We start from the raw sequence: 27,292 nt of genomic DNA, 5'->3' as shown, positions 1-27,292 counted from the left end.
ACCTCTTTATCTTCTTTATAAACAATACAGCTACAATCCTCACCACCATCAACACCAGTACTGTTACACTAAAAACTGCATAACAAACAGGAAAAGGATCCAACAAAGGATGACTGACATGTCGGCTGACAAATAATAACACGGTGTGCAAAGGGAATAACCAATCACCTTTATGAGGGACGGCGGGATATCCTGTATGTGACGCAAATACTCCCAGTCAACACTGGAGGCCCCACCCTTTGTGTTACCTACCGCCCGTCAATCAAAATAGAAAAAAATCTGACAGTTATCATCTATTTCTACGCGTGTACAATCAGTTTAAATCGCCGATCATGTCCGGTGGCTTGTGACCATCAGGACTCTCCGCTTCTCGACAAGTCACGCAATGACTGGTATGTAATATCTCATCTTATTCTTCACCCACGTAAGCTAACTAACGCTAGCCACCACAGGCATCCTCCGGCTAAATTAGCTCGCTAGCAGGCTAGCAGTGATGCTTGTCGGTGATATTGCTAATCATCGCGGGCTAAGTTAGCAATAGCAGCTAACGCTGCGCTCGTTAGCTTAGCCAAATTAGCTTGTTTAGGACACCACTAGTCAGCTGTCCTTAAACTAATTATCCCTACACCGCAGTTTTATTTGTGGAGTTAAGTGCAGTTTGTAGTGAATGTTGTGATTTTATAGTCGGGTAGTCTGCGGAGGTTATAAGATATTAGTCCTGTATGTGAGTAGTAGGTTTGTTTAGCTAACGCTAGCTTCGGCAGTCCCCACTCCTAACTAGCTAAATGCTTTTTACTGCACAGCCCCACAACAGCCGATGAAACCAGAGGATATGGCTGCTTTGGACGTGGGCAGCAGTCAAGGCGACTTTTTGCAGCAGGAGGAAGGCTCGGGCAATCAGGTAAGATTTCCCTCTCGGGATTATGACTCTCATTGTGCGTCGTTGCTACGTTTCCAGTAGCTGAGTGGTGCGCAGTGAAGTTCACATATTTCAAACTTGGAGGGGGGTATTGTACCCTGATTTGAACCTCTCAGGCAACACTTCCTCTCAGGCTGCTCTCAGATCCCGCCTCCTCAGCCAGGATTGACAGACAGTAAACTCCAGCTAGACGTAGATACTACCAGGTTTTTATTCAAGGTGCTGCCTGGGGGGCTCAACACAGGACAAGAAAGTCCCCAAACCTCCAAACTAAAGACCTTTGCAATGAGTCACACTTTCTATGTGGCCCAAACTAATGGCCACCCACTCTTTTCCTTTTAAACTCACCCGGTGTGGGTAGGACACTCAGCCGTCACCCCTTGACCTGCTAGCAACCACCTGCACTAAGGTTGGCTCACCGTCGTCAGAGGTGGACAGAGGTGCTGCCGCTGATGTGGTAAGTCGGCACCTCTGCTAGATCCGACACAGCTACAGCAGATGTGAAGCCTCCAATCAACTGTGGGAGTGTAGCTAAGCTTGCACATGCTTTCCTGGAGTTAATGCCACTGCATTTTGACCACAACATAGGCAGTATCCCTTTGGAGATGAAAATAACTGGAACAGACTGAATAAGGACACCAGTATCCATTTGATCATCCTACATTCACTGGAGTTAAACCCAGTGGCCCATAAATATGACATACTTAATGCAAATGCAGTATCACTGGGAGAACAGTGTTACCAGACCATCCATATTTGATGTAGTTTATGCAGCTGGGCTCACAACTCATTGTAATACTTCATTGTTGATGTGTTGTGCACTCTCATAAAACAGCACCGTCAACCATTTACCGCAAGTGCATCAGAGAAAATGTAACTCGTAAACAACAAAGATATGTTAATGTTGGTCAAGATGTAGGTTGACAGTTTCTGTTGCTAGATTTAGTTTTGTATTTGAGCTCAGTGATTAGATTGTTTATCAGCAATGGCGTGGGTTTATATCTTAGTTGGCACTCAGAGAGCTACCTTCTTATCCCAAGTTTTTTGTGACAGGATGTTCTACAGACCATTACTGAGATGTAGATTAGTTTAGCATGTACTTTATGACATAAACATTTTTGACCAATATGATGTAGTTGGTAACTTTTTGGTTAAGTTTTAATGATAATGATTATTGCCTCTAAAACAACACGCATTATGTTTCTTATTGATTAATTATTTAACTTTATTCTGGAAGAGTAAGTGAGCTTGGATGAGATTAAAACTCTGGTGGGAGAAAGAAACATGTTCCATATATTCTGCCGGAGACTTGGGTTTTCATTTCTTTTTAAGAGAAAGTCTCCTTGTATTTCAATACCATTTCCAATTGGTCATTTAGCGTTTAATCAAAGTCTTCAACTGAGTGTAAAGGATTGCTGTTTCTCGGTTTCTCCATTTAAATCAAATGGGACTGAAGCAACTGCTGAGAATCTACCAATCTGACAAAAGACGTGAAGCAACAAGCACCAATTAAAGTCTCTCACTTTAAAGCAGCTGCAAGAACAGTTACATTTGTAGTCATCAATTAACACTTCATTACAGCAACACAGAGTAGCGTGTATAAGAAAGCTGTGAGGTTTCTGTCAGGCTGCGTTCAGACAGCAACTGTTTTGTAGTTGACACAAACTCTGGTGTGTTGGCCCATTTGCTCAGGTTCATTTGGCTGATGAAACTGCTGTCATTCAAAATGTGTTACTTGTCAGAAATCACTTGTGACTTCAGGGTTACAACTCTTGATTTTGTCTAATAATCATACATGAACATATTATCTTTATTTTGTTTGTTGTGGAACCATACTACCACAGCCACAAGTCACCAGTGATTAAGAACAGGAACATACGTGTGAAACAAAACTCTACATTTCTTTGCGTTTTTGCCTCCTGAAGAATGCAGAATTTTTTCTTTGAAATATTTGCCTTTGTACAAAATATGTGTAGAAAACATTCTTCCTGTACATTTTAAAAAGCGGTTTAACTGGACTTGTAGGCAAGTGCTTTGTATTGCTTTGCATTTTTTTTTTAATGTTGATCATTTCCTTTCTCAGACATCAGATCCATCTACGCAGCTTACTGGGACTGATAGATGGGAGGTGTTAACCCCCACATCAGCAAAGGATGAATCTGGAATGATACACATCCAAAGTCAAGGAATATTAACATCAAATGGACAGTATGTTCTCCCTCTTCAGAACTTACAGAGTCAGCCAATCTTTGTGACGTCGGGAACGGACGCCTCCTCTGCCAATTCAGTGCCTAGCATTCAGTACCAAGTAATTCCTCAGATTCAAACAGCAGATGGACAGCTGAGCTTCTCCACGTCCGGCGTGGACGGAGCGACTCTGACTCAGGATGCCACAGGGCACATTCAGATCTTGCCAGATGGTAGCCAGAGTCTCAGTGTGACATCCACTGCAAACATCCTTAATAACAACCAGAACCTCATATCACAGACTGGTAATGTCCAGCATATCCAGGGGGTTTCTATTGGCAGCTCCACCTTCAACAACCAGGGTCAGGTTGTTACAAATGTGCCTGTGGGTTTGCCTGGGAACATTACGTTTGTTCCTATTAACAGTGTGGACTTGGATTCCCTTGGCCTGTCTGGTGCTCAGACCATAGCAACAGGGATCACCCCGGATGGCCAGCTAATTATGGCGAGTCAGCATGTGGATGGCTCAGAGAGTCTGGCGAAGACAGATAATCACCTCACACAGACACTACAAGTAAATGACTCAAATGCAAATCCTGAGATATTCGTGCCAACGTCTTCCTCTCAGCTACACATTCCAGCAAGTGAATCAGGTCTGCTGACACAAGACTCTTCATTGTCGTCAGTGGCTACAGAGCAAGCCGACTCGAGTTCTGGTCTTCAGGAGGGCTTCATCCAACAGAGTCAAGAGCAGAGCATCCAGGTGTCCTCAGCTCAGCCAATCATCCAGCTGCAGCAGGTGCCTATTCAGACCAGCAACGGTCAGGTGGTCCAGTCAGTGGCGACAGGCGGGCAGAACCTGCAAAACGTGCAGCTGATCAACCCGGGAACCTTCATCATCCAAGCCCAGACGGTCACGCCGTCGGGTCAGATACAGTGGCAGACCTTTCAGGTGCAGGGAGTGCAGAACCTGCAGAACCTCCAGCTGCCCACGACACCACCCCAGCAGATAACCCTGGCTCCAGTCCAGACCCTGTCACTGGGTTCCAGTCCAGTCAGCATCAGCACGGGGCAGATCCCCAACCTGCAGACAGTGACGGTTAACTCAGTGGCCCAGAATGAAGGAGAAACAGACAACCCTGGAGGTACAGTAGCTCTTTTTATTATCAGAATGTATTTAGGAAGCAGTCTGTTTTTAAAGACACTGCACACCCATGGTAAACCCAATTAGACCTGCTCTCGGGACTCTGGTCGTGCACACTGTGCTGCACCTTTTTACAGACAAATTAGTTTCCTTATTACTTCATGAATTTTGGCGATCTCATGTAATTGCTGCATGGCTCCTCCCACCTGAGTGCTCAACATGAGCCTCAGCCATCATCAGCCAGAATAACTCCCAGCACCTGTGAGGGGGTGCTGGACCTTAAAAATAATGTTATCACTTCCCTTGATTACTTTACATCCCTTACTAAGTTACAAATGTACTTCTACTACAAAAAAAATTGTACCACTTCGACATATTTCATTACTTCTAAAATGCCATTCTGTGCTTAATTACTACACTTTATTACACTAATACAGTAAAGGTTAATGGAAGTTTGTTTGTGTTGCTCAAAGCAGACCGTCCACAATTATGTCAGTGTGAAGTTGTCTGGACTGTTGTGGGGATGTAATTGATGATACTAGATAATGTTTATCTAATTTATTTCCTCTTTTTTTTCAATAAATCTGCCATTTTTCATTGAAGACATTTGACATGTTACAGCAGGAAAAGCGCAGGTTTAAATTATAAGCTGTTTCAGCTTTAGGGTCATGGTACTGTTTGTACTGGCTTACTCTCACACTGTCCTGACAACACCTGTGCTTTTCCTACCATCACAATTCAGTCAAAATATCAAATGAGAAAATTTAAATCTATGAGATAATCACAAATGCAGAACAGCCGTTGCTGATTCTGCCTTTACAGCAGTCAAAAAACACAAAGTTTAGGAATTTATAATCATATAAAGTGTAAGAGGGGCTGGAGAAAATCAAAGCCCTCGTGTTTTAGAAACTGTATACAGAAGAGCCTTGGTATTTTTTTTTAGTTTATAATTTATCTAAATGATTGGAGTTTTTGTAAATATAGTTTTCAGTTTGCTTTCAGTGTCTCAACAAAATACATTGTGTATATCCTTAAAGCCACATTCTGTTGAATTTTTACATAATCATAGCAATCAAAACATTGTGATCAAGTTTTTTTATTGCAGCAAAGTCCTTCCAACCATTTTCTGCCATTCATGTGGGCCAAAAAGTCCACAGGGTACGTTTAATTAATTTTCAAAATTGTCAGTGATACATTTTCTGTCAATCAGCTGTGACTACATCACTGTGCTTAATATGGAGTTTAACTTGTGAAATCTACTGCCATGCTGTCAGTCACACACAATAATAAATCAGCTCTTACTGTGTAGGCTTTTTGGGAAATTCGCTAGAACCTGAGTCAGTATTAACGTACACATTAATTCCAGACATTCGGATAAAGGAAGAGCCGGACTCTGGAGACTGGCAGCTGAGCACCGACTCCACCCTGAACACAAGCGATCTGTCCCACCTTCGCGTGAGGCTGGTGGATGAGGAGGATCAGCTGGGCCAGGAGGGCAAGAGGCTGCGCAGAGTGGCGTGTACATGCCCTAACTGTAAAGAGTCAGGTGGGAGGTGAGTAAGGCCGACTGGTCCTTTTCTCTCTGAATCTTCCCACTCTGTAGAGCTCCGTGTACGAAGTAAGCAGGACCCTAACAGTCCATACCTGTGTTTCTCAGAGGATCCAGCACGGGGAAGAAGAAGCAGCACATCTGCCACATTGCAGGCTGTGGGAAAGTATATGGAAAGACGTCGCACCTGCGAGCACACCTGCGCTGGCATTCAGGGGAGCGACCTTTTGTTTGCAGCTGGATGTTCTGTGGGAAGAGGTTCACACGCAGCGACGAGCTGCAGAGACACAGGAGAACACACACAGGTGCCCTGTCTTTGCTCCCTCAGTGTTTGCACATCAGGAAAGCATCAGTAAAATTCAGTTAATGTGTTAATTTGTGCCCTGCAAAGTGTGACTCATGTAAGAAATAACAGTGTTTGTCCCCCTCTGGATTTACGTGTAAAATGTCAGGTTAAGATTGAAGACAGTTGTGATAAATATCCAGATTTTCAAACTTGGTGGTTTTCCCTCAGAATGAGGTTTAAACTGTTGTGCAGTCTAATTTGTAGGCTCTGGTAACATCAGATTATATAACAAATATATGAGAAGAGATCCTAGAAGTGATCTGCAGCGTTCAAGAGTTTTAATTTGAACTCGAATACTCTTGTATCAGCTCACAGTTTTTAATTTAACAGAATATTTCCCTGCACTTGCCATGTGTCATCTGTCAGGAAGTAGTAGCCTATGTTAAATGCAGTCGAACACAAGCACAACATAATGATTTACAGTATCAGATGACATTTACTGGCAGGATAGACCTTTGAAAGAGATATGACCACTTGGTCGTACTCTCGTTGAATGTATAAACCCTGGCCGTATCATTGGCTGAGTGAGGCCTCTGACAGTACAGGCTAAAGTAGCATTTCATTACGCTGTCAGCTTCACACTCAGATATTAACAGTTAGTATTCACAGTTAACTTTGCAAGTGGATATTCAATAATTCTAGGTTTCTAATTGGAGGTAATTGAATGCAGTCATGTAGTATCAATTTGTCATCAATTTATTTCTCATTTTTGTCAGTGACAGGTTGGCATTCAGGAACTAATTGACTTATTTAACATTGGCCCTAGGTCAGACAGCATTCAGCAACAGCATACAATAAAAAATAATTTATTAAGAATTTAGACATCAGTGATGGTCGTGCTTTTTGTTATTTATGGTACATCTCAATTTTCTTGCAAATTGTAAGCCCCTTTCTTCAAGTTATCTCCTCACCTATGAGACATATCCTCCAGATAGAGGGCATGTTTGACCCCCTCCAAATGTATTCAGCGTCAAACTCTTAATCTGTCAAACTATATTTTCTCTCTGGCAGGAGAGAAGAAGTTTGTCTGCCCAGAATGTTCCAAGCGCTTCATGCGGAGCGACCACCTGGCGAAGCACATTAAAACTCATCAGAACAAAAAAGGCGTGAACTCTGGCAGCGCTGTGGTGGCCTCGATGGAATCCGCGGGGTCCTCAGACAGTATCATCACCACGGCAGGCGGGACCACCCTCATCCTCACCAACATCCAGCAGGGTTCCAGCAACGCCCAGGACATCCTGGCCAACGCAGAGATCCCTCTCCAGCTCGTCACCACGGTAGCAGCCAGCGAAGTCATGGAGTGATTTACAGTCCACTTATGAACTCCAACAACCTCTCTCATACTGTATACTCCTACCTGCATTTTTATTCAAGTTTTGAAGAAAAACTAAAATTATAAATATATATATATATATATTTTAACACAAATAGTCAGTCCATTGTCCATACTCAGTTTTTACTGAGGAAAAACTAGTAGTGGAGACTAAAAGAAGACAAAGACGGAAAAAGACATTGCAGTAAACACACAAGGAAATGCCTTATTTTGTACAATATTGTGTCATTGGAAATGTAGGATGCCATTTTGTTTTGAATCTACTTATTTTTTGTCAGTGTGTTTTTCACAAAAAAAATAAGTAAGTTGAGCAATTTTCTCCTGGCCTGTTGTTGGATGGTGTATTCTTATGATGTCCTTGGTATGCAAGGTTTGTACCATATTCCTTTGAGCAAAGACTGAATCTCACAACAGAGCTAATTTTATCCAGCTGAAGTAATGTTACTGCTTACGTCCATGACAATATATCCATGTTTTTTTTTGTTTTGTTTTTAAATATTATGCTTTTTTCAGTGTCCTCCTTGCAGTCGGTCTGCTTGCAAATTAGCGAGCCCTCCTTCCTCCATTTTTTTAATAACTAACTCACACCTACTACATTTTGCAGGTGAAAATCAAAACAATCAAAATTTTGTATTGTAATTCCTCTTGAACATATACTGTTTATTTGATACACATTATTTGCTTGTTAAATATTTTGACTGAACAGCTATTTATATCGGGGTTTACATATGAAATGCATTTGTGATATTAAAAGTCCAAAATATTTCAAATGGCTCCATTATATGTAATTCAAGTGTGATTTTATAAAGCCATTTTGGAGGACTTCAAAACAAAAAAAACATGCATTGTAATATGAAGTTAAAAAAGCCATCTTTTGGAGATAATTGCCAAATTTGACTACAAACTCAGGGTGACTTGTGACTGTGTGATGTAAGTATAGTAAATCACCCCTGTAGCTTCTCGGGCCATGGTGGGGTGTTGTGAAGAAATGTTATTCGATGGACCAAAAGCTGAGGTGAATTAAGCTGTCACCATGTTACCTATGCCAATTTTACCATGTCAGTTTAGTCCTTTTTATTTTTTATGATGAGGACAACCCCTGTTCACGTTACAGTAACAGCTTTGCAGAATTCTTCACCAGTATCCTTCAATCCTATCATGCAGTTAAAAATCAGTTTATTACTGAAAGCGGTACTCTTTTAACAGCACTGTCGTCATCACTCTCATCTTGTTAATCCTTTCGTATAAAAATGTTTTGTATACTTCTTAAGAAACTGTCCTTTAAATTCATTGTCAGTAAATGTACAATGGTTCTGTCTTTGTGTTGATACATTTCCTTTAACTGTATGTTGCTTTTCCCTGTTCCATGTTATTATGTGTTTCTCATTTTATCTCTGTACCCCCTCCCCCCAACTGTTGAATTGTTAAATTGAATACACATACACACTGAACAGTAAATTATGGTGGCACATTTGCTTTCTTTTTTTTTTTCCCCTTCTGACATAATGAAAATTATGTGACGTGATCATTTTCCCTCACATGGACATGTTGTCCTCTTCAGGGGATTATACTTTACCATCTGAGTCAGATAGCAAAATGTTAATGAAACATTCAAAGAGCAACTTTATATTCTGGTTTATTCTCACTCAGAAATCTTCTGTATAAATATGTCAATATAACATCAATATAAACCTTTCTGTTAAAAATGAATTTCCTTTCCTTTTTGCTTAATTTTGTTCTGTTTTAATTTTTTGCACTGATGTATCGAAGTTGCACAATGCCTGCTTTCTGAGGGCAGCTTCGTGTGTCGTACTAAAATGACTAAACTTTTTAATTTTTCCTCATACTTGAAACCTTTTGTTTTGTGTCTTTTTGAAGAATTGTCATCCAGCCAGGAGGTTCATGCCCCCGCCACGGCTCACACTCTGGGTTAGTAATCCAGCAGATGTCACTACAGCCAAGAGAGCCGGACGAGAGGTATGTTTGACCCCTTGACCTTCCCAATGTAGCGCTGCTAAGATGAAGACAGAAGTCACCAAGGCCAACAGGAGGTGTGGACCTTCAATTAACCACAAGTTAATGTCACACAGAAATGTCAGGAACATATTCTGCTGCTGGAGAACAAAACATTGTCTCATGACTTTGAACAAACCGGACAGAGGCACGGGGGGTAACGGCTTCCGGTTTTATGACCTGGATTCATTTATGTTTGAGTGAATTATCAGGAAAGCTTTTACATGAACGGCCCTGTCTTATTTCTGTCACTATCATTTGCTTGAAAATGTGATTATTTATTAATATTTTGTAATATTAATCCCACAGCAACACACACATGCTGCATCACTGGACTAACACACTAAATGGGACATTTTACTAATTAGGCACTGTTGCTATTTTTTCTTTGACATTAGGCTCAAGGCAGTGGCATGAGGGAGTTAAAAATGTATTGTAGCCTACCTGGTTTTAGCGCCTGTGAACATAATGAAAATGGTAGTCTATGAAAAGCTTTATCTGGTAAATCAGAGTGGAAAGCACATGCTATTTGAGTCTTAGTCAATTTGCTGAAAATTAGTCCGAAAATGTGGTCTATAACGCTAAAAAGGACTCGTCCGTTTTGTCGTTCCTTTCATTTGCATAATTTAATGAATCCAATTCATTGTAATGCAATACCAAGTGCACCAGGAACATAGAATGACAGTTTGAGTTAATGAAATGTGTTAACGGTATCATCATTTACTTGTATGTTAATTAGTCCAATTAATTTCCCCTGCTCGGTAATCTGAATATTGTAATAATCTTTGCTCCCCTGCAGGAATGAAATCTATGATACACAGACCTCTGGGACAATCTGCGCAGAGAATCGTGGTTTTTTCAGTTGAAGGTGTAGCAGATTTGAAAAATGCAAGGGCCTCGAAATGTTATTTAGGTCTGAGACTCAGAAATGTTTCTGCAGTTGTTGGGGATTAATGCTCTGCTTGAATATTGTTTACCAGAGGTTGTGTACGGTCTGCCTTCAGCTTTTATGATGCAAATCACGCCCACAGTTTGAAATGTATTGAGAAACAGAGAAACGATTGTCCGGTGTCAGAGCCAGTGTAACTCTGTCTTGCTTGACAAAGTGCCATTGCCTCGTAACAGGAAGGGGCTTGGTTCTTCTGGCCATAGCAGATAAAAGCTGCCATCAGTGGGCGATCCTCCCCGGCAGCTCGGCAGGTTAAAGGAAGGAAGAGAGATCGGGTGGCTGCTGAGCGTGACACTGTCCACTCTGTCATTTCACCCGACCACCTGGATTGGAGGCCAACTTTGTCAACAAACTATTCCAGCTCCTCTGTAAGTGTACTACATGTGGATGTCAGCACTGACCTGTAACAAAGAGAGCACAGCTTTCAGCAGATTTTTAGTGCAGTTTATGAATGTGGAGAGGTGGCTTCAGTACATAGTATATAAGGAACACGGTAAAGTAAGTAAAGCTTCTTGTGGCTTTGATTTGTTGAGGCAGCAATTCACTGCGCGCACGTCTTCATTGTTATTGATGTAGTTTGAACATTATGTGCAATGAATTTTGCAAAAGAGGGAAACAATTCAAGTGGAGTTGTATTTTGGAGAGTAAAAGGAAAGCTGTTTCAATACTGCTGCTTCAGAATTGTGTTTCTGCGATAGATGGGCATCGTTTCAAACAGTGCACTACAAGTTTGTGTGTTTTTATTGTAGGGAATAGCTTTGGATCTTCCAGCTCAGTTTGAATAGCTGTGTAATTGTACTCGATGCTCAACTTCTCTTCCAATTCATGTGCAAAATACATAAATACAATAACTATGCAGAGGGAGAGAAACACTGTAATCATGCAATAACAATCCCAACTGTATGTGTGATAGAATTCAAAATGCTACTGGGATTATGGTTCTTAACCATTGGGAGGTAATGTGAACTGTTGGCAGAAATGACTTATTTCATTATACCATCCCAAATATACAAAATACTTGCGCTAGAGGGCTGCTTCTTCCCTATCCCTGCCCAATTTTAACTGTTTTCCCAGTCGTTGAAGGATAGGCCTGCAATTTTGCAAAGTGACTATTATTTGCCTTTCTCGAGGAATCAACAACTTGAAAGCACAGTGCAATGAATTGTTGGGGTTCTACAGCTGCATTTACTTACAATATGTCTCTTCTGTGAAACTTCTCAGAGAATTTAGAGCATAAAGCCTTTTTTTAATTTCCTCTTGGATATGTGCTGCTAGTTTCTTCATAAGTGACAAGCACTTACCATGCTACTTAAATATTTTGTTTACATCAGGGTACTATTGGTGTTTTTCTCTTAAACCATTAGGACATTTGAAACGATGTAAAAAAGTGTCCCGTGTTTCTACATTCCTGACACATTCTTGCCCTTGATCAACTGCAGAAGGCAGACAATAGCGCAGATCATTTTCCCCAGGCAGGGAAACACAGCATGTATCAACTCAATAACCTGATATTCCCTGTCTACTGAATGTGGCCAATTTAGCAGAAGGTCAGCGGCTTTTTTTTTTTTTCTTTTTTATTCCAGAGACAATTTGGTGACCTCCCTCTGGAGCCCCAGCAGGACCAGTGGAGACAAACAGAATCGTCGAGCTAGAAAGTGCTTCTGTTGACATTGCGTTTAGGTGTGGACTTCTCAAGGTGAACAGATACCTGGTGTGGGACAGGGGGGGCTATTATGCAAACCTGATAGCAGCAGCCAGAAGTCGCAGGCTTGTGGAGTTAGTCTTTCATGCATTTTTGGCAATAATTTTAGGGTGGTGGTGTCAGAATGGACCATTAAATTGAAAGATGTACACTGGGTAGAAAAGTATGGTGTATGTGTGCTGGTGTGGCGGAAAATCATCTTTCATCATCCTTTTACATGCGGAGGTGCCATTCATGGCTTCAAATTAAACACTTGTTTCAGGGAAATTATGGTCTGTCTCTATGTTATATCTTTATTGTAAAGTTCTTCTTTCTTGCTGTTTTGCATTTTCTGTATGTAAGTTTTTTTAGATCCAGCTGTGAAAATTGAATAAGGACACCTCCATGTAATTTTCCACATTATGTTGTTCATTGTAGTCGTGTCTCTTTTAAATGAAGAGACAATTGCATAAGATGATTTTAAGATCGATGAGAAGATTAGGAGGGATAATTTTCTGCCATTGCTCACAGCTGTCGTATAGTTTCCCCATTGTACGAAATAACTCTTTGTCTTTATTGTGCACCTCAAGGTCAAATGTGACAACAGCTTCAACTTCCTCGCACTCAAGGAAAAACTGTGCTCAATATTTTCTTTTGGTGACAAGAGCTGGCCTTCAGTGTTATTCAGCCCATTGAAAACAATTTCAGATATGAAAGGAGACGTTTTTGTATCTGAAAATGTACATTAAATGGTGTCAACAACATCCCGGAGGTCAGAGTAGAGTCCCCATGGAGACTGAATCTGGCTGCTGCGCTCGAAGACTCGACACCCCCCTGAGTGGCGGCTCTGTGATGGCTCTCAGTTTCTCTCGTCATGTCCCTGGCAGCTTTGACACAGGTAATATGCATGCAGGCTGACAGTGCCAGGGATGTGCGGCAGAGACAATGATGTACATATCATTTTCCTCCCTGACTGATTGAAGACTGTAATCTGTGCTGGACTTTCTCTCTGATTACACACATCTCAGGGAGCAAAACAAGGACTCTGAGCTGCCACTGGGCACTGGACTCATCCAGGGCTTTCAGCCTTCAAGAGGACTGAAGTCCGCCTTTAAGGTGAGCTCAATTTTCGTCCCATTTACACTATTGTTACAAGTGTCGGATAGAATGCATCTGGTGGATAGTGGTCAAACAGTGGCTGTCTGAAGATGACACAGGAACAGAGATGGTATCTGGCACCCAAGGTCATCTTATTCCCATCTCCAGCTCTGTCACAAATGTTTAGAGCTCCTGTAAAGGCACTCACAAAGAGAGAAACAATATCATGAATTTGACATTCAGTGACATTCTGCTCCGTGCTCACAAAATGCAAAGTGTCTCCTACAAGCTCAGCAGGCCAAAACTTAACCGGTTCAACAGGACCTATTATCAAATACAGACATACAATACGTTGCACACAGCTATAATAATTTATTGTTCTCTATACAAAGAAAGTGTTCCACTGGTTTAATAATAAAGCAAACCAGTGTTTAACGCTTTATTCCTGCATTATGTGCCATGTTAGCAAATGTCGCACTCAGATGTTTAACATGCTCTTAACCTGCCTGCGTAACCTTGTGAGGTGCACTTGTGTCTTTACGTAAAACCTACAAGATTTCTCTGTTGACAATAGGTCAATCCTTTACAGAAGTTACCTAGCACATTATGAGGTTGGTCTCATGGGAGAAGTAATGGGTTCTGGGCAATTGACCAACCTGCCATGCTCTACTGCACCTGCACTGAGTTAGAGCTGTCATCATTACCACTTCCTCTAACGTTCCCCCACAGCAACCCAGACACTCCCACTTACAGCGATATTTCACTTTGGTGGAACATTTTCACTTTTTATCATGCATCGCTCCATACACGAGTGGAGGCAGTCTAGCTTTAAGATTTGAAGCAGTAAGGTAACCTCTAACAGGCCTTTGGGGTCCGCACTAAAACATAATGTTTCCAAAATAGCTCCCAGTCACCAGGTATGATTCAGACTTAAACTTTTCAGATTGAGAGCCATCCTTGGCAAAAAGAGGAAAAATCTTGAAGAAAAAAGGTTGTAAAAGGTGTCTACCCATATTTTCTCTATGTCAAAATATGATGAATATGAGGTTATTAGTCATTTGAATGGCATTTATCCTCTATTTTAGTTGAGCTATTCAAAATGATTGCAAGATTGTGTAGTCTGAAAATAATCATTAGGCGGTTCTGTAAAAAAAAAAAAAAAAGCAGTTTGAATGGTTTGTTAAAAGGAATCAAATGGAAGACTTGATGTTAGGAAGCACCTTGAACTGAATTTTCGTCTTTCGTTTTAATTAGTGCAATCCTTTAGAAATTGTTGTACGTTTAAATGAGCTAAACTAAAGGTCAGGAATGAAAACGGTGTTGGTCAGAGGTGTCGCACACATACAACTTTGTGATTACAAAGCTGCCTGGACTCTGGTCCAAATAACATTTTCAGCAAACGTTTTGTGCTGTAGCAGTGGTTACAATAATAAGACAGATACGGACAAGGTTTAGCAGCATCATTGGAAACGACTGAACGGACAGTTCAGGCTTAATTGTCAAAATAATCTCACCACATGGTCCATTCTGTCCTTGCTCAAGGGTTTTCCATCATATTACATGATTTGCTGCCCCGCTGTCACAGATTTGTAGATGCTCAAAGGTTTGACATGTGTGTATGTCACAAAGAATACAGGAACTTGAATGAAATCTGTATGTTGACTCTCATAGTAATTCTAGCACGTTATGTATTTAACTTGGGAAGTTTTCTGTTTTGTTTTGTCCTGAGCACAATGATCCAAGCTCCTTCACTCTACATCTAACAGTCAATGTCGTACAGAAACCAACAAATGGCAGCATTGTAATAAAAATGTTTGCAGTTGAGGCTTTTTAAACTGCAAATATCAGCAATGATCAAGGCCTCAGGGTAGCGAGCCTGTAGCAACTTCGCTCTGACTTGCAGATGTTTTTCCCTCAGTTTTCACTTCCTCCTCCCACACATGTCTTATATCAGTATTTGCCGGATCCAAAACGACCAGCTTTGAAAATGAAGGAGAGGAACTTTATATTGTGCCAGAAAAAGGAATGGAAATTACGGGCAGTGTCAGATAATTGAGCTTGTCGTAAGAGACATGTTAATAACAGACGGAGATGCAGAAGACTTGTCACTCCGTACCCTGGGTGACAGACTCTCTCTGCTGTTGATGAGCTGTTTTAGAGGGGAAATTGTTCCACGCAAACACCATCGTTATTACAAGCTGGCAAGCTGCTCGCTTGTGTACCCAATTCTGCTTGAACTGACAGAATCCAATTGACCGGCACATATTCATGCACTTTATTTTCTTTATTCTCACCAACAATGCAGATAATTACTGCACCAAGTAAAACTGAAAATAGAATTTCACTGTGTCCCAGAAAACAATGCCAGAGCTGTCTCAGCAACATGTCTGCTGAAATTGCTGTGACTGGGAGACCTACTGTAAGACAAGCAGCAATCCAATATTACTTGTCAACTTAAAACCTACTGAAACATTCGCTTGGCTTTCTCTTCTTTTATAATATAAAGTAGAGTGAAATAACTTGCATTTTTCATGTCGTCATTGTCCTCTCTGCAGCAAAGCAAGGCCACGTGTAAGCCTTTGTTCTCCGAAGCACTTTGAGCTTTATAAGTGCAGTTTGTGTCATGTTGTAACCCCCAACCTGTGTTATGGGTGTCCGTGTATCCAGTCGGGGGTAAATACGTCCATTTACTATCAAATTGTTTTTTCCCAAAGCCTGAAATTACATCTGAATCAACATTTGAACTTGCGACGTCATCAATGAGTGCAGCTTCAGTTTACTTTATAGATGGGAGACTGATCATGTGCGCAAAATATCTTTTGATTTTAAAAACTCCAGTAACAATTATTTATTAGGCCACAATCTGGAAAGGGTTCAGAAAATGGTAATGTTTTGTGGGTCAGCTACAAATGAATAATTCACCATTTTCACATCTATTCATTTGCCATAATGTAAACAAGGCTTACTCCCAGAGGAAGGACTCAGGGATATTTTAACACAACAAGCTATATTTAGGTACTGGAATCACATTTTAATGCCAGAATTTGTTTTTTTTTCCTGTAAAATCATCTCCTGATTAAGCTCACAAGACTGTTTTACTTCAAATTGCATCAATTTGCATCACTAAGAGACGCTACATGGCGTCTTTTACCACTGATGAAATTGTAATTTACGACTTTTTGCTTTAATCCAGAATTGTTTGTTGATTAATTTACTGCTCATAACTGGCTTTTCCATGAAGTATTTTTCAAATGCAGCGTCTGAACTGCCAAAAGGGCCGACCTCAGAAAACAATTACCTTGTTTTTGTTTTTGAACAAAGAGCAGGTTTGCTACTAAATGTGGTCATTCATCTTAAAATGACCAAATATAGATTTTGGTGTGGTTAAAAGCCACATCTACCCTGAATTTCATGTCTGTGTTCCTATCATTAATCCCCTTGGGAGTTAATGCGTTCAGCAGAGTAGCAAATGGGACGTTGTGTCTGATGCTGGTGCCGTCAGAGAATAGCGCCCATGGTGGGACAGTAAAGTGTCTCCAAGGGACCAGACCACATCTGCTGAGTTCACGTCCCTCTGCCACCTCTTACACAACTCATTAACAAGGATCTTTTACTGAAGCCATGTCACTGTTTCATGTATTTTTTTCGAACTTTAACTTTGTTGTGAATCCCACTGTGCGGAGGATCTGTGGCTGTCATACTAATGTATAGGGACACTCTAGTGCCGCTGTCCAACAAGTCGTCCGTTATCTGAGGGAAATGTGTCCGTCCAGAGGTGAGGGCGGCTTTGTGCTCTCAACCAGGCCACCTCTCAGCCTTTGTGCCAGTAACAAGCTCAGCTCAGGCTCCAACGAAGCGAGAAATTGTAAACTCTCCGGAGAGGCCCAGTGGAGAGATAAGGGCTTAGTGTTTGCTGGCAATGTGCATGGGGATGAATCTGATACGGCCGAGTCCCACGCCAGAATGGGAGTGATGATACCTCCCCTTCTATGGAGAGTTATGTTTAATCCCCTTTGCCAGTGTATTCACTTGCAAATATTTCTGTCACCATTAATATGTATTAACATCCCTCACACAGTGTTCAATACAGATTTATCAGACTCTATTTTTCCTCTTGTGCTCACCATCATCTCTCTGCTGCTCTTGAACCTCAGCTTTTTATAAGCAGAATAGACCTGAATGTGCTGCTGATGTTCAAGCAGCAAACCTTTGCTTGTAGATACTGCAGGCTTCAATCTAGACTCCACTGGTCGTCTGCAGCTACAGCACACACAAAACAAAATAGTTTATTTAAATAATTCATGTGTTAACATCTTATAAATATTTTCCCCAGTAACCTCCATCGTGAAACATTTCACGGTGTGATCATACATTGTTTTCACTGGTGTGACATGGTGTTAGCATAAAATTAAAGTGTAATTAATGTGTTCTTTATGTTAAGTTGCATTCATAACATTTACAAGTTTCTAAAAAGTCTCAAAATGTTCGTAAGTCAGAATTAGAAATAGTTGACCCCTAAAATCCCTAAATTGCCCTAATTTCAACATTTCTGTATTGTTCTTTTTGTAAAAAATTTTTGATAGTTTCACATTAAAATTCAGAAGTTTTGAATCGTATAAAGTTATCATTAACCTAATTTTTACACACACACATTTTAGGCTTACTTTCAACTCTGTTTCTCTTTTAGATAAACTGTATTCTTACCCGTCTTATTGCTCCTTCAGGGAAAAAAAGATGACACATTCCTCTACTTTTTGTCTAAAAATTAGTATTGAATTTCTTTACCTTTATTCTTAAAAAGGTTTTTAAAGTATTGAACCTTTTCTGTCTCATATCAGCAGGCACTTTGTGTAAGAATGGACTCACCGCTTCCTGTTAGCACAGTAATTTAGATTTAAATGCAGAATTTGTTTGTTCATAATTTGATTTGAATTCTTTTATAATTTCATTGTAATTCAGAATTACGGTACATGGTGTAATCTAACAAGATAAAGAACACTGGATGGGATTTGTGTGCGATTCTGTCTGTGTTTGGTGGTCTAATCCAGACAAAGCCCTGAGAAGCTCATTACAGCCTGGTGAGGCCTTAAGCCTGTGCTGCCTGCATTAAAGCAGCCAAGAACTGTCTGTCAGCTTCCTGGCAGAGCCCAAATCAAGCTGTCAATTACTGGACGTGTTTATGGAAATTACATGTTTGTTAACATGCTGGAAAAATGTGCTCTCGGCTCAAGCAGCATGTGTTCGGAGAAACAATTTTGCTCGGAAATCACCTTTCAAATGGATGAAGGTGATCCTCATCAGATCACAGACACGAGAGGCATTTTAACTCTCCCCTTCCTGATATGCGTGAGGAAAACCCCAGACAGAAAGAGCCACAACTAACAATCAAAGGTGGAGTCCATGCACGATTCCATGTTTTTGTTTATTAAGTCATTTCACTCAGTCTTGACTGTTGTCCAACCCCCTTTGTTACTCTTAAAAATGCAAAAGCACAGGTTCGGTAACTAACTAATGCAGCAGGGACAAGAGGGTTTTTTGAGCTGGAACATTAACTCTTAGATCTGACGTCCAGCTGTGCAAACTACACATTACATTAAACAAATTTTATTAAACATACAAAAGGCGAATTTACCACTAGAGGGAGCAGCATGCTCTGACTTCTAATAAAGAATTAAGCACAGTATTTCCATTTTCACTTACCAAATCTTGATGTCTTGCAGTGTCAAACACTTAAAAGTTTCCGCCTGAAGAATAGTTCTCTTACTTCAAATAGATTCGTAACAATGCAGTATAAAAGTGACGCTCCTTTTGCCATTCAGTGTAATGTCTCAGATGAGATGTTTATGTCAATTTCCCTGATGATTTTCTCTCACATAAAGGCCTTGATTTCAGCCTCCCAATGATCATGAAATTGAGCCAATCGACATGCATGTCTCAGATGTCTGGTCGAGCTCATCTTAGACAAGGTAATTTTGTCAGAGCAATTACCATTGTAATGTATTCCAAAGTCAGGGCATTTTCTGCTGCTTAGGTGAGCCGCTGACAGCATGTTTTGATTTTTAAGCAATTGTGCTTTTCACTCTGAGATCACGCCAAGGTCTGCATTTCTCCCTATGTAACAACCCGCCATGATTCCATTATTTCACATTAACATTTAATTACCTCACTCAGACCTGCAGCTATATCGAAAAGCCACCACGAGTTCTGGGGTTTGACAAAGCTGTAAGTAAAGATGGGTTGGGGGGTTGGTAGATGTTTATGAAGAAGAAACTCCAACTGTAAGACATACCCAATTCCCAATGGATCCGTATTACCTGTCAGGGATGATGACAATGCCCTGGAGAATGTCACCGTGCAGTGAAACTGTCATCACACAATTACTCTCACCATTACTGGCCCTACATCTCCATGTAATGGCTGTGACACACTTTACAATTCAGATTGTATTCTCAGTCATTGGCACTTAAATGCTGCACTCCGTTTTATGAAAAGATAAAGATCTGTGTAATCTGCCAGAGCTCAACCATCCCTTGAAAGCTTGTCAGGCGGCATTTTGTCATTCACAAGAAGTTGTCATACCCCGTAGCATCTCCCTTTGTTGGGCTGGTGAAAGTGTCTTTTTGAGTGCACTATTGTGTGCTTGTTGATATGTGCTTGCCTATAGAGTCAGACTGTGTTTTGGTCCAGTTATCTATTTGAGTCATCACAAGAGGAATGTGCAATGTGGTGCATTGTGTAGGGTTCAGCTGAGACTGCAGATCAGTACATAGCATCGGGAGATCCCTTAGCTATGGATCATCAAATTAAGATCCAAACGTGGTTCATGACGTGTTGTGTTTCGGCTGCCATGTTGAATATGCCGTGCCCTCCTTTTATGTTTAAGCTTTTCAGCATCTTAAACAACAAAGCTGAAGTTATTCTATTTTTTCATTGCCAACATTTCACATGAATTTGACCAAAACCAACAATGCTTTAGTGCAAGAAGCAATACTTTACGACTTCTCCAGTCTGTGGCACCTGGAAACATTTCAAAATGGGTCAAGAACATATAGTTTCATGTAAAAAGACAAAATAATGTCCTAAAACAGCTGGGCACTGTAGTTCTCATGTTCTCTTCTCAAGTTCTCTTGTTACCCAGACAGGTGCAATAAGTGTAATTTTGGGGGATTCTTTTTAGTTGCGGATTAATACACACTTGGTGCTTTAATGTATTTGTACACGAGCAGGACAGTTATGTAGAATCCAAGTGAACCACAGTGCCCACATCCACAGTAATGAGGCAATATGTCACTCACTACGTAGCTGTGTGGAATAATTTTTGGATATCAATAGATATTTATGGCACAGAGGAATAATATAATACATATATCAGACTTTATATCATACTTACATACATCAGGCTTCAATACTCGATACAATACAGTACTCGTTAGTACTTCAGTTCAGTTCAAACCTTTATTTTCTCATTAGGGGAAATTCTTTCTACGGCATAAAACATAAACACAATACAAACGCAATAAAACAATTGATTAAAAGTGTAATGATTACCTTAAAGAATAAAGTAGTAAAGATAGATAGGATAGAATGCCAACCTGTGCAGTGAACAGTCAGTTTATGGTATTTTACTATATTAGAATCTACAGCATTTACTGCATCTGAGATATATGAAAAATTGGACTAATTTATGTAATAACTAGCTAACTAATTTTTGGAAACCTGTATATCTGATCAGATGGGAGGAGGTCAAATTCAAAAGAAGGCAGTCCTGATTTGCTATAATGGATTTAGCTGTCTGAAAATGTAATTTCTGCTCTTCAGTGATTTTATTCATCACTATGTCAATATTGCCTAGTTGATTATTGTTTCTCATATTTTTGTACCAATACCTCAGTGAGACATCCAGGACGGATACTATGATAGATCTGTGAAATAACATCAGCTTTCTGTCAACATTACAAACATGTAACCTGCATAGAAAATACAGAATTTGTTGCCCTCTCTTGTACAGTAGGATCAACTCATTGTTTGTTTTGGCATTTCCGTGGGATTTGTTGATAGTGAGAAAAACACACATTATCACCAGACTTGTTCTTTAAGTTTCAGTTGTTAGCAGGTCTGGGAACAGTCCAACTGCAAAAAGACAAACTGGCCGCCTGTGTGTGATAGCAGATTGAGTTTAACAAGCCAGATGGGTTGTAATTGTCTGATCAATCCAATGTTTGTGAGCTTTTATGCCTTTTATTACGGTTTGTTTTCCTTACGTGCTATTTCCTCTGCTGATTTGCCTTCCCTTGGGGAGGGTCTGTGTCAAAAACACTTTAGCTGCCTGACCAGCATAACTTCACTCCGGATGTGGAGTCATGTTGTGTGCTGTCTGAGTTGGGCAGCACCTCCCATGAAAATGACTGGAGCAGCGTTTTCTTCCACGCCTGTCAGCCATGCCGGCGTAGTTTTACTGTTCACCTTTTCAGAGCAGTTGTCTGGCAAAGCACTATATGATTAAGGCTGCCCTGCTTTCCTCTGTGCAGAGGTTAGTGAAGGCTTTCTTCTCCACAGTTCAAGAGAGCAAAAAAAATAATTTAGACATTTAGAAATGTCACACGCGTCTGCTAAACCATTTGAATTCTCTTAGCTTTTTAAAACTCACAGGGATCAACCTTTGCGTTTTTTCCTCACTTTACGCTGAGATAGTCATACACCTGAGCCACTATACTGCTTTTCTCCTTAATCATGAATCCAATTTTTTTTTTAAACACGCAGATATAAAACCTTCAGATGTATCTGGTTTCTGAGACAGGGAGGCATTGTTATTTTTTCGTGTCACATGTAACAGCAGACACTCTCTCCAATCATAACTTAAGAGTTGGTCCATGCACAGATGTGAAGAGGTTAACCCTTCACTTTCACAAGCCATTTTCTGTTTTTCCTGCCTCTCTTTTACTTTATCACAGTAATTAAGACTCTTTCATGGTACTTCTGTTTCTTTTCCTTGGAATATAATGCACTGGATAGATCCTCAACATGCTCAATCACAGAGAACTGATTTGACTGTATTGTATGACAAGTGTTCCTTACAGCTCGATGTGAGTGAGATGCAATCTAAGAACAATTATGCCATTTTCTGAGAACAGTATGGGGCAGGTAAGAACCTGTTTAGATTTTTCAGGTTAAATGTAATGACCACTCTTAAATGCTGAATTTCAGAGTTTGTGGATTTTTTATATTTAGACCAGATTGTTTTTTCTGAGGGTTAGAAAAGAAAGTGAAATATTGGAATGTACAGGTAGATGTAGTATATTACATAAACTGCTGAGACTCTTGTCCTCACCACTTCCTGCCGTTTTGTCCTTACTTCTTTAAAAGCTGCACAGTCTGTGTCATTTTCATATATGGCGAAGACTTAATTCTAATTCTGCAGCACATCAGGTACCTAATGTTAAAAAATGGTAGGTAAAAGACACTGAAGGTGCACTGGCATTTCAGAGGTAGTGAAATAAAGGAGCTCAAGGTTGCAGAGGACTGAAACCCATCTGAGTCACGTCTTTGAAGCCCCTGTTGGACTTTTAAATTTTTATCACTCCTGATATTTGTTCTCAATGGCAAATTAACAGCCTTCCTTGTGCCATTCAGTTTCCTTTCTGAAGACAAGCCTTAAATTTTGTCTAACTGCCTGAATTTACTACTCTTCTATTTTTCACACGACAGAATCAATACCAGGACTGAAGAAGAGAGGATAAAAATTTATGGTATCTTGCAATTTAATGGTTGAAAAGATGCAATTTGAAAGATCATAAATTGTGAAGGAGCTTATGCTTCATTGCACTTGATTCAGTGCTTGCTGTTAGAACTTGATTTGCGAGTGTCTGCAAAGTGTGATTAACGAGGCGATCAATGTGCAGTGCAGCACAGTATGGCACTCCTAATGCTCTTCATTAGAATAAATAAAATAAATTGACTGCAGCTTTATGAAAACTCTGTAATGGTTAAAAATCAAAGAATGTCATCCCCCAGCCACGATTTAGCCTCTTTTAGCCTGCATCCACCTTGATCACATTACCCTGACAGCCTTGTCTCTGAACCTGCAGGGGCCCTGAGACGAGCTCACGGTGAGGGAAGGAAAAAGGAAGTGGTGTGTCGGCGGGGGCCGCAGGCTATTGCTTAGTTGACTGGTAATCATAAATCGGAGGGCTTTTGTACCGAAAGTGTTGGGGGGAATGCAGTTTGTGGAGTATTAATGCATGAAATAGCATTTCAAGCTGATAAACGGTTCACAGAATAGTCTGCGCAGATTGCTCTTCCCTCTTTCTTTTTCATGAAGGCATATTGTTTGTAATAACATTTACCAGGAGAATTTATTCCACTTCATCTCATGTTTTCTTGCCAGACAGCTTGGTACTGCTGTTGTGGAGAGAGATGGGATGTCAGACTCAGCTGTTATATTCCCTCCTCCTGCCTTGTCCTCTTTGGATTATTGTCTTTTTTAGATTAGACTATGTTGAATTGGCCACAATATGAGCTGTCATGCAGTCACTTAACTTAGCCCCTCAATTGATTTCTTGCTACATCTCCCATGTGGTTGTTAAAATCAATTAACTATAAGTAACTGGGCAACATAACACATTTGTAAATGAGCTGGTATTGATATTTTCATCTTTCTCCATTAAAAGCAAAGTATCGACTCAAGGGTTTATGTTATGTGTCATGTTGTCTACACTATCATTGGGAAAATATGAACTACGTAGCCACAGATCCATGAGTGTACAGCTGATGAACATCCAGCATAATGCACAACACCAACAATAATACCGTATGTGTCAGCTAAACAAATATCACATCCATAACATGAGAACAGCAAATAAGGACTTTATCACTTGAGTGCATGTATAGGAAATATACTTACATGTTTATATCTGTCTTCTTCATATGGGGATATGAGCTGTTTGTTGTGGACAGCATTCTCAACTTGCTGCTGTGATTCCTGCACAATGAGAGAAGAGATTCAAATTTCAGTGTGTGTGCACTCGCAGGCTTGTAGCTCCTAATGAGATGATAGGGTGCCTGCCAGAGTCCGTATGGCAACCGGCGGCCCTCCCTGCTCTTGTCTTTGCGACACCTTTGTGCCACTACTGTAGGGTGAGTCACCTCTCCTCCTGCTCGGCCCAACCTTTATTAGCTCTCTGCCCATTAAACATGACCTGAGTGCTCATTTCGCATGGAGACATTTAATTGCGCGCTGCTGAGGCACCAGTACTAATAGGCTAAGTGCTGGCTCCTACGGTGACTACATGCACTGTATATGTACTGCAAAACTTTACTTCTTCCTGCATCTATAATGTGCATTCCTGGATATTGAATATTCATCTGAAATGTTCTGCAGTCGTCCCAGTGGTATTTGTTCTTGATGTGTGCTGCAGAAGCCGATCACATGACATTGTTAAGCTACATTTGAGTCAAAAATGTTATAAATCCAGAACAAAACTTTCCACTCATATCTGAAGATGTTTGGTGGTGAAAGAGAACTTATAATGAATGAGCAAATTACACTCAATAAATGGTAGTTTATGAATGACTTAGTATATTATACAGTTTAAATGGTTAATTTGGTTAAAAGGAAACTGTTAATGCATTAAAATATCATTTGAAGTGATTTTCTCTCAAAAACTGTACAGTAAAATAACTTCATGGCCGTCAGGGTCATTCACAACAGGACTCTATTGAAAGTTTAACCAAACCAATTGAGGAAGTTATTATTAGTGAAAGTAAGTAATAAGTGAAGAAATTGTCAATGTGTTAGAATGTGTTAGATGTGTTTTGAGGTCACTTTCCCGCTACAGTAATCCACTACATCAGCTTTTATCTGGCCTTAGTTGGGAACATTTTGCACAGAAATACATGATCATATTAGGACTTTTTCAGTGATATCACATATTTAATAATAATTATTTGATGTATCATGTGTAATATAACATATTTTTCTATTATTATTTGGTCTAATGTGAGCAATGATTGCTGAAATACGGGTCTTTGTTTTGACCACTCTGAGCACTCGTAGGGGAAACTGGGGTCTGTTGTCACACTATTTACTCTTTGATTGAAATGGTTACCACTTTATTCTTCTAACTTATTTTAACAGCAAGCTATTAACCACTGAAGACACTCTTACACAGTGTGACACCCAACCCCATCAGGGCTGTCACATCGTTGTCCCCATAGTTATCAATGGGGTTTCAATAAAAATGTAATTTTAAAAATCACAACAAATCTGTTTTAAAAAGAATAGAATCACCATCTCTATTATTCTCAATTGTATTTGTGTCATTTTTTTAAACCGTGAAATGAGAAATTTACAGTTTTATTTGAGATTATTTATTTGAGATTCTTTTTTATGGCTTTATTAGATAGAGACAGTGGACAGATCAGAAATGAATGGGTGAGAGAGAGAGAGGGAACATGCAGCAAAGGCCACAGGCCGCTGCGGTTTGGTTTAAGCTCTACCAAGTGAGCCACCGGGGCGCCCCATAACAAGTCATTATGAATGTAACAACTAATGGACGTCACAGGGGAGGACACCAGCCCCACCTCACCTCCTGACAAAGGTTTTATAATAGCCACCTCGTGAATTTAGCTAGAAACTGAAAACCTACAAACCTTTAATACAAAACCAACAGCAACATTAAAATAACTCTGACCCATACAAAATACAACGTCTGTTTTTACCCCAATGTTTTATGTGTCTTACACAGAATGGCCTGATAGAAATGAGCACAACATTACGCCAAATGTTTGATATCAACACGATGAAACAGCGCCCTCTAGTTTGGCTGTAATAAGATCTGTGACAACCAACCCCGTTCTCCCATAATCTAACTGCATAAATAGACGCCCATCATAACCAAATGGCAGATCACCTGACTGCAGTTCAAAGTCAGAGAAATACTCCACTGTGAGGATAATCAGATTAGCCATGTGTGAAATGTCTGGCCGATTCTGGCTGTCCAGTTTTCACATTACTCATGTTATTCATTTTGAAATAGTAACAGCCAGTGGAGACTCTTTCAACCAATGGTGTAACTTCATCAGTCAGCCAGCTACTCGCTCAGTCAGTCATAGACTTTCCTGTTTATAGGACTGGCCTGGCATTGTGCCAAAAAAGAGAACTGCTGGACCAACTTAAAACGATTCATTCAATGGTAACACACTAAGTTCACGTTCTGTCAGAGAGTTAATTGGCTTCTGTCAGGACTAAAGTAACTCCATCATAACAAAATAGTAGGTTATAACCAGCTGGGGAACCATGAACAATCTGATTTTAGATGCCTTGATGAAATTGTTGAATGGACATATTATCTAAATTGAAGAATATTGCTTATTTTAATTTTCTTTTTTTTTTCTACCTAAAACTTCCACCCAATCTGGTAGGTTTTCAGGTTCGTAACACCCAGCTCCTGCATGTCAGTCTGATTATGAATCACAATGAAACACTTTTCAACCGTTTTTAATTACTGTTTATTTATCAAAAAAGACTACAGAACATTGTGCTTACTGCAGGCGACTTGACACCAAAAGAGTAAAAGCTTTACAACTCCTAAACGAATGAGGAATAAAATGAAAAATCTGTTTATTCACGAAATTAAATGCCAATCTGATATTACCTGTATTGTACCTAATATTTGTGCAGTAAGTTAATTATCATGATAAACATTACATTTACACAGTTAGAGGCTATTTCAGACTCAAACTTTATTCTTGATTCATTATTCCAAAACGCTGACATTTTTGCAGTCTGTCACACTTTAACACTGTTATATGTAGAATTTGGCCAGTTTAGAGAATTATGATTATTTTCTTGAACAGAATACAGTTGACTGAGTCTGTGTGGTCATTGTCCAGGTGGTCAGTTTTTGTTAGGTTTAATCTTTTTATCCAGGGACTGTTTTAGTCATCCATAATGGGAGGTTCATTTCTTTTACCTTGTTTGCTTGAGATTTCTGCAGCAACTGTGGGTCAAACCCCAGACATGGTGGCCACTGATATATTCCATGAGAGAGTACTGGATACCCTAAAGTAATTATT

The 27,292-nt window shown here is 40.1% G+C and overlaps 1 protein-coding gene and 1 long non-coding RNA gene across 3 annotated transcripts; both read left to right on the top strand.

Moving 5' to 3' along the window:
- The first annotated feature begins 243 nt into the window (after window positions 1-243).
- sp3a (sp3a transcription factor) lies at window positions 244-9,282 on the top strand. 2 transcript variants are annotated; one of them, XM_070838263.1, is made up of 7 exons: window positions 244-392; window positions 804-901; window positions 1,281-1,376; window positions 3,003-4,251; window positions 5,617-5,803; window positions 5,908-6,104; window positions 7,157-9,282. In XM_070838263.1, exons 1-7 carry the CDS (start codon window positions 386-388, stop codon window positions 7,447-7,449), a joined length of 2,127 nt encoding a protein of 708 aa, XP_070694364.1. In that variant the 5' UTR covers window positions 244-385; the 3' UTR covers window positions 7,450-9,282. The 2 variants fall into 2 exon arrangements, with proteins under 2 accessions (XP_070694364.1, XP_070694366.1); XM_070838265.1 differs by lacking the exon at window positions 1,281-1,376.
- A 3,632-nt stretch (window positions 9,283-12,914) lies between these two features.
- Window positions 12,915-23,432, top strand: LOC139208006 (uncharacterized). The gene is made up of 3 exons (XR_011585177.1): window positions 12,915-13,019; window positions 13,150-13,237; window positions 23,305-23,432. It is a non-coding gene; the product is annotated as an uncharacterized lncRNA (long non-coding RNA).
- Window positions 23,433-27,292: the final 3,860 nt, after the last annotated feature.

This window comes from Pempheris klunzingeri, chromosome 10 (assembly GCF_042242105.1).
Source record: "Pempheris klunzingeri isolate RE-2024b chromosome 10, fPemKlu1.hap1, whole genome shotgun sequence".
NCBI classification, from domain to species: Eukaryota; Metazoa; Chordata; class Actinopteri; order Acropomatiformes; family Pempheridae; genus Pempheris; species Pempheris klunzingeri.
The sequence above is the reverse complement of the archived record's forward strand: the minus strand, read 5'-3'. Positions and strand labels throughout refer to the sequence as shown.